General features: G+C 45.9%; 1 protein-coding gene and 1 long non-coding RNA gene across 2 annotated transcripts; both read right to left on the bottom strand.

Annotated features, from left to right (window-relative positions):
• Positions 1-2,511: 2,511 nt before the first annotated feature.
• TMEM74 (transmembrane protein 74) lies at positions 2,512-3,543 on the bottom strand. Its single transcript, XM_040979474.1, has one exon. The coding sequence runs from the start codon at positions 3,457-3,459 to the stop codon at positions 2,557-2,559; it is 903 nt and encodes a 300-aa protein (XP_040835408.1). The 5' UTR covers positions 3,460-3,543; the 3' UTR covers positions 2,512-2,556.
• Positions 3,544-4,753: 1,210 nt separating this feature from the next.
• On the bottom strand, positions 4,754-5,502 carry LOC121155974. Its single transcript, XR_005883775.1, has 3 exons — positions 5,186-5,502; positions 4,964-5,059; positions 4,754-4,850 (listed from the first exon to the last, which is right to left on the bottom strand). It is a non-coding gene; the product is annotated as an uncharacterized LOC121155974 (long non-coding RNA).
• Between the last annotated feature and the right edge of the window lie 2,031 nt (positions 5,503-7,533).

The following is a 7,533-nucleotide window of genomic DNA, read 5'->3' as shown; positions in this document are numbered from 1 at the left end:
AAGCAAAACAAAGTTTTGCCCAAAAGCATGGATAGGCAGCAACAGAAAGTAATTATAATGGCCCAATTCTTCTTAAGCAGTAAGTAAGTGTTATTCTGTTGGGTAAGGAAATTGGGCTGCATGTGACTTCCTCTGATGAACATACAATTTCTGAGTCTTAAATAATAATTCTTTTTTAATGAAATATTTATTCATTTGAAAGTCAGACTTAGACACACTTAGAGGAAGAGAGACAGAAAAAGAGACCTTGCATTCACTGGTTCACATGAGATGCCCACAACAACAGACCAAGGCAAAACCAGGAGCTTCAACACAGTCTCCCAGGTGGGTGCAGGGGCCCAAACATTTGGGCCATCTTCCACGGCTTTTCTCAGGCCACTAGCAGACAGCTGAATGGGGAATGGGACAGCTGGAACATGGACCAGCACCCATACGGGATGTTGGTATTAAAGGCAGTGACTTGACCTCCTATGTGAAAATGACAGCCCCTTAATAATTCCTTCACACACCTGCCTTCTGCCTGCTTTGTTTTTCTCACTCTCTCAACCCTTTTTGTATTTCTCTTTGATATCTCAGTTATGCCACTGATTTGACATCCACAACTACTCATCAATATAAAAAGCCTGATTCAGACACATGCCAGTCAAAGTCACCCATGATTTCCACAGTCCCTGGTAACAATACAAATGTCAGATGTTGGAAGTAGGCTTTATAGTCTACAAGGAAATCCCTGTTTTCACACGATCACTTTCTCATCTCTGTTCCAATTCCCAGCTTTAATTCACCTTAAAAATGACCTCACTGTTCCTGGGAATACAGGGATGGAAGTTAGAACAAGCCCTATAGAAGAAGATTGGGGAATACCTCAAGAATTGCACAATTCAAGACATTCTGAGGGTTGCACTCCCTGTGCCCTTCTTGAATCACTGCCATACCAAAGGGGTGTGTCAGTGTGTGCTAGATATGTGTTATGCCCACCCAGCGATGAACATTTTGCATAGGACACGTTTGTACTTAATGCAGCACAAGTTTATAGTTACTGAAGACCTGTATTTAAGACGTGGAGATGGATGCCTAGACTGTGATGAGGGGCAGGTGAGTTCTGCTAAAAAGTAGAGTGCAATACCCAATGACTCAGTCTGTAAAATCTAACTCACTCTCCTTCTTTCCCTTTTTCTCTCTTCCCATTTTAACGTTCTAGTCATGGCCATGAGGACTTCTGGCATCCTATATATCAACTCTTTGCTTGGCATAGAGCAAATCATACAGCTTATAAAGCACAGTTCTCCAGAGCACAGGTGCAACAAGGGTACCACCACATTACCTGGGGGCTTTCCAGAGTCCATCGTGACTCAGCGGGCCCAGTTGATTGGCTGTCTGGAAGCACAGTCTTACTCTTTACCTCTCTGCAAAGACTTCTTTCAAGAACACAGGCAACCAGGACAGAAAATAAATTTAATGTCACCAACTGATTTTTCTTCATTTAGAAAAAGGACGCATGACACTGGCTGACATCTGGCACTAATTCATAGGTGAAATTTCATGCTTGTGTTACAGTGATTTACCAAAGTTTATTACAAGTCTCATCCTTAAGACCTGGTTGCCCTTTCTGAATACAGGGATAGTTTTGAATATAACATTCCTAACAAACCTTTCCTTAATCGACATTCCCAGGCTTTAAAATATTCAATTTAAAAACTCTGTATTTTGGTATTTAGTCAAATCATAGGAAGAAAAACTATGAGCAAGAAAATGGATAAGCACCTTGTAGAAATAAATGTAAGCCTTATTGTGTGATTAGTGATTAAGCTATTCTTCACAAAACAGAGTACTGACGGATCCCGCCATCTGCAGGACTCTAAGTGTCCAAAGATTACCCCAACCCCATGTTCATGTCAAAGAAATGTGTACATTGGATCTGAATTATTCTGAGGCAGAAATACAAGCTTGTGTCTTCAGTCCTTCAGAAGGATAAATGAAGGTGGTTGTGGTTTCCCTGGCATCTTGCATGGCCTTTCTTCTGAAGAGAAGATACGTTCAAAATGAAAAACATTAACTGGGAGGAGCCAGGGGAGGGGGGGTCATGGTGCAAGCATGATGGCTCAGTTGACTAATCCACCACCTGGAAGTGTCAGCATCTTATGTCAACACCAGGTAGTGTCCCAGCTGCTTATCTTCCCATCCAGCTCCCTACTTGTGGCCTGGGTGAGCAGTGGAGGATAGCCCAAAGCCTTCACAATCTGAACCAATGTGGAAGACCTGGAGGAGGCTCCTGGCTTTGGAATGGCTTGGCTCTGGCTGTTATGGTCTTTTGGAGAATGAACCAGCAGATGGAAGACTTTTCTCTATTTCTCCTTTCTGTACAAATATGCCTTTCCATTAAAAATAAATAAATTAAAAAAAAACACTCACTGTTTGTTGGTTGGTGAAATAAAGTTTTCTTTTTGCCAGGCAAATTATCTGCACTCGTAATTAAAAAGCAACAACAACAACAAAAACCTTTTTCTTTCCCATACAAAATACCAAGGCAGAGTTTGAACAAGTTCACAACCAAAGTCAACTCTGTACAGCAAGAGCATCCTCCTCCACCAAGGAAAGCTCTACGGTATTGTCATGAGCACTGGTCTTCATCCTGAAGTTGAAAGAACCATAGAGTTTAGCCGATTCTTTAGAAGAGGCAAACCTGTTTCGACGATAGAGCTCCCCCTTCCACATAGACATCATGAGCAGGCAAGACAGGACCACTCCCCCCAGAGTGAGGAGGCAGAGGCCCGCGATGACACAGCGGTCCAAGTGAGCCCCCAGCCTGGCACTCTCCTTCTCCAAGCGCTCCATCTCACGGGCGGCCACTGTGTTGGGATCCACAGTCACCTCCCGGGGAACAATATATGAGATGATCACCAGCAAGATGCCAGTGACCAAGAACAAGATAGCGCTGATAAAACCATAGTCGACTGACTTCCCTGAAGATGCGGCTTCGGAACTTGAGTCATCTTCTTCTTCCGATATCAAGGATATGGCAGCCTCTTGGGACCAGTCATTTGGATTTCCCCAGCCAGGGTCTCTGGGATGGTTGGTCCCCTTGGTGGAAGGGGACCTCCGGTTCCACTGCTCCAAGTTCACATTCTCATCCACATAAGTAAAAGACGTTTCCAGTTCCTGGCTGCAGCAGTTGCAGACTTTTCGTTCTGCTATTCCTCGGCTGTTATTTGGGTCAAAAGGTCCTGATGAGAAGGAGTCTGGTAGAGGGGTGTTCTCTTGTGGATGGAAGGAAGGAGATGCAGGAGCAGGGCTGGGTCTTGAGGCTTCCATTCCAGGGGTGCAGTGTTGCTGGCAGTAGAGAGCAGCTCTGGTGGCTGATTCCTCTGCCTGCTCACCAGAAGGCCCTCCTGAACTCCGCTCCATAGCATTGCACAAATCTTCCTGGATGCTCTTTCCAGCAAGGCAGTGCAGCTCCATGCAAACTAGTCAGACATCCCGTGGCACCTGCTACAAGTTCTGCCAAGAGCAACACAGTTAGATACAACCCCCAACAGATGCTACGGCTGTGCTGCCAGGATGGTTGCTTGCAAGCTTCTCATTTCTTTGGCAGCTCCTGCTGGTTGCACCTGAGCCCCAACTCCTCCTCCAAGGGGCAAAAGAAGAGAACGATACCTAGAGGTGGCAAGCATGAAGAGGACCAACCATCTGCCTTGTCACAGGGGTGAACCCTGAGAAAGTTAGGTCAGCATAGAAGAGAAGCACGTGGCAGGCAGGGCATGGTGGTGTCTACAGAGAGTGCACAAACCGCCATCACCATAACCGCCAGTGTTATCCAAGGACTCTCACTTCCTGTGACAGCATCCCTCAAGTGAGAAGGCAAGCTATCCTGCAGAAAGACACAAACGAGAAAAGCGGGAGCCATTTTTAGCAGAAGTGCTAAATTTCTAGAGGACTTGGGGAAGCACAGACTTCTTAACAATTCAATTAGATTGTGTTTATCTTCCCGGTAATTGGGAGCAGAGTGCGATCCAGATTAGCGCCAGGGATTCACCACCAAGTGAACCAGCACGTGTTACCACTGGGAACCCTGGAGCAGGGATTCGACCCATCAGCTACCTCCTCTAAGCTCATATTCTGTCATACATCCAGGAGCCAAAGCCATGGCCCCGTGTTTCTAGGATCCCCATAGATGGTGTGTTCATTGTGCTTCTACTCTGCCCCATCCATAGGGGCAGTGTGTTGTGTACCCGCAGGGTAATCCCTGCAAAAGACCATCAGCCAGCCCACTCCCTCTCATGCACCTGCTTCTGCTGCTGAGGGTCTCTGACGCCTGTGTGCTGGTTCTATGCCACCATGAGCCGCTTCCCCTCTGTGCACTTTGATGACCTATGTGTACCAAAAGAAAGCATCCAGGAATATTGACAAACCAATCTAAAACTGACATGGAATCAAATTTTAACTTCTGAGAGTCAGACTTTGGTTGAAGCAAACAGGTAGGAAGTCATTTCCCAGTTTGCTTCTCGAACTTCCTATGACACTCCTTCACGCACACACACACACACACACACACACACTGCAGCACTAGGACAGAATTTTGTGTTGACCAGAAAACCATCTGCTCCTCTTTTTCTGGCTCTGCCATCTCCAGAAGAACATACATTCACTTTTCCCTATCAAAAACAAAACCAAAAATACAGGAATTTTAATCCATGGAACTTTTATTGTGCTTCTAGATCCAGGGTGATGGCTGCTTCAAAGCCCACTGGCTCTGAGAACCGGGAGCAGTGGCACATGCGAGGTTGATTAGAGCACAGACCCCGGGCAACCTGACAACTCTTCAAATACCGTTGGAGGGACCGATATGACCCCTGCGGGGAAATAAAAGGAGAATACACATTTGTCTCCCGTTACCGGAGTTTCTGCACGCTGAGAAAGCCGAGTCCAAGCAACCCCCCTCCATCGGCGCCAGAGCTCCGCTCACCAAGTGGACAACTGAGCGGTCCCGGCTTGCAGGAAGCAAGGGTGACGGGTCTATCAATTAGTAAAACGGAAACAACACAGATCCTCTCACTGTTCTCTAGGGCACGAAGAGCTCTGATTAATCTTGGGCACAATTAACTCATGACCTTAGACTCCTCTGGATAAAACTGGCTGGCTTCTGGGACTTCACATTTGCAACAAAGGAGGAGAAACCCACACTTACTTCTTATTTCCTGCCTCTATTCCTCCCGACAGAGAACTCTGTGCTGGCAGACACGCTGTCTGTACACTCGGGTTCCTTTGCGTGCTTACAGTCCGAGGCTTCCATTCTCGCTGGAGAAAATAGAATCCCAGCAGCCTAGCAAAGGTTCTTTCCCTCCGTCCTCTCACATCCCCCACCTCCGCCCGGTCTATTTAAAAGCTCAGTTAAGGAGCCTTCACCCCAAAGCCAGGGGACAGCACTTTTCCCCGTCAGGGGGCCATCAGTTTAAATAAAGCATGAATGCGTGCACAGGAACTAAGTGACATGGGTGAGGCTGATCTAAGGGAGACGACTCGGATGCGCGCTAGGGACAGAGAGCCCGGTGCCATCAACCAACCCGGGAACTCTGCCTGTAGAGGCACTGGAGTTGGGGCTGCGTCCACCAAGGAACAGAGACAAGCAGACACCTTAGGTGAAGACTGGAGACAGGAGCCCCAGCTCCGCCAGGTTCCCGGACTCACCACGCGCCTCGTCCACACCCCCCATGCTCCACCGCTCACCTTTGTTGGTCACACCGAACAGCCAGAAGCCAGAGCACTCTCCCGGGCGCGGTTCCCCAAAAAGTCTTTATCGCGAGCCCAGCACTTGTAGCCTCCGCTCCGCCCCAAGGCTGGGCAGGCAGCTCCAGCCGCGCTGGGCGGGGCGGGCCGCTCCCTCTTGCTGAGCATTTCGGGAGTTGTAGTTCTTGGGTGGGCTCCTGCATCACTCTGAGCTCTGTTTTCTCAATGTTTTTGATTTTATTCTTCCTGAAGGCGAGGTTCCCGCTACACCCACATGTTCCTCCCTGACACTTCAGGAAACAGCCTGCCTGTTACACCGAGTGCAGTCCTGCAGCCTCGGGTGTGGCCATCTGAGTGTAGGGGAGGAAGGGAGGGATGGAGTGTGTGCTGACAGTTTGTATGTTTTATTTAATACTCAAAACAAACCTTTGCAGTAGGTTTTTTTTTGTTAATCCTTGTTTTATAGATGAGGAAATAGGCTCAGAGAGACTGAATTATGCAAATTCACAAAAACCAGTGAGTAATAGTTTCAAACATAGCACCCAGGAATCTGATTCCAAAGTCGCTGCTTTGTCAAAAAAAAAAAAAAAAGCCAGGAGAAATGTGATTACTCTGTATAGAAAATTGGCCTGTTCACCAACCCTGAAATCTGTTACCTCTTGAATGCATAATAATGACCCAAAGTAACAATTTTCATAAATAGCACATATTATCAACTCTCCTCTAAACACTTCTCATTAATTTGTCACAATTGGTTTTTAAAATACTGTAAAAATCTTCATTTTCATGAAAGTGGCAACTAAACTACAAAGAGAGACTATCGGAAAGTCACACAGTGGGTATTCAGGAGAAGTGGGGATATGAATCCTAAAGATTGTGAGCATGAAACAGTGTTGAAAGGATTCATGAAAAAAACCAGAAAGCTAGAAGAGAGGCCGTCTGGGTTAAGGGCAATGTGGAGATCGCAGCTACTGAGTTGTCGCTCCCAGGGTAGGACAAGATAATTTTCATCATACTCTGACCGGTAGTGGATTGCAGTGGCCAACAGGTGGAGAGCCAGTGTGGACAGTTAACTCTCCTCCCATTTTAAGCATCTCCTTTTGGGTGATCCAGAGTCTTTGATTATGAGAAGCATAGGATTACCGTATACGTGACATTTTCCTGCTTATGAGTAGCTCGCATAAATTCTCTGCTATTTGCTCTGCAGTAACGGTGAATCTTATAATGACGAATGTATTGGTTTTCTTGTACATCGGATGGAATCTCATGCTTCTAGGGAACTGAAAAATCCAATCTTTTAAAAATCATTTCATTCATTTTTCACTCAGTTATGTCCCTTTGTTGATAAGCACGTGTGCTTTATGGCTTTTTCTCCTTTCCATACACTGTTCTGAAGTAAATAATTTTCTTTAGTTTGCCTATCCCGCCCACCCCTCAAGGAATAGCTTATCAAGTCTAATTGCAAGGGGTGTGTTCTTGGCTCTATAAGTGCCAAAAGGAACATCAAGAGAAAGACGTTGAGTTAGACCAGGAGACGTGACAAGATTTTGCTGTATTTGACTTAGAGGAAACAAAAATAGCTTTCAATAATTTGAAGTTTGCAAAAAAATAGAATAATTCTACCTCATGGTTAAAATGGGCAAAATTAGAACGAATTGTGTTAATAGTGTGTATTAGTGCTAACATCTCTGATTCCTGGATGTATAAGAGAGAGCAATATTATTGAACCTATCTTGCAATGTAAAAATATGTAATTTCTTTCCTAAGGCCTGAGAATCAGTAAGTGCCAGAGCCGAGATTCTGACTGGA

This window comes from Ochotona curzoniae, unplaced genomic scaffold (genome assembly GCF_017591425.1).
Source record: "Ochotona curzoniae isolate NIBS_2020 unplaced genomic scaffold, NIBS_Ocur_1.0 contig_3190, whole genome shotgun sequence".
Taxonomy (NCBI): Eukaryota; Metazoa; Chordata; class Mammalia; order Lagomorpha; family Ochotonidae; genus Ochotona; species Ochotona curzoniae.
Note: the sequence above shows the minus strand (reverse complement) of the source record. Positions and strands in the feature narration are given on the sequence as shown.

What these genes read in the sequence shown, in the direction of transcription:
- TMEM74 (XM_040979474.1), bottom strand. Translation starts at nt 3,459, where the DNA reads ATGGAGCTGCACTGCCTTGCTGGAAAGAGCATCCAGGAAGATTTGTGC.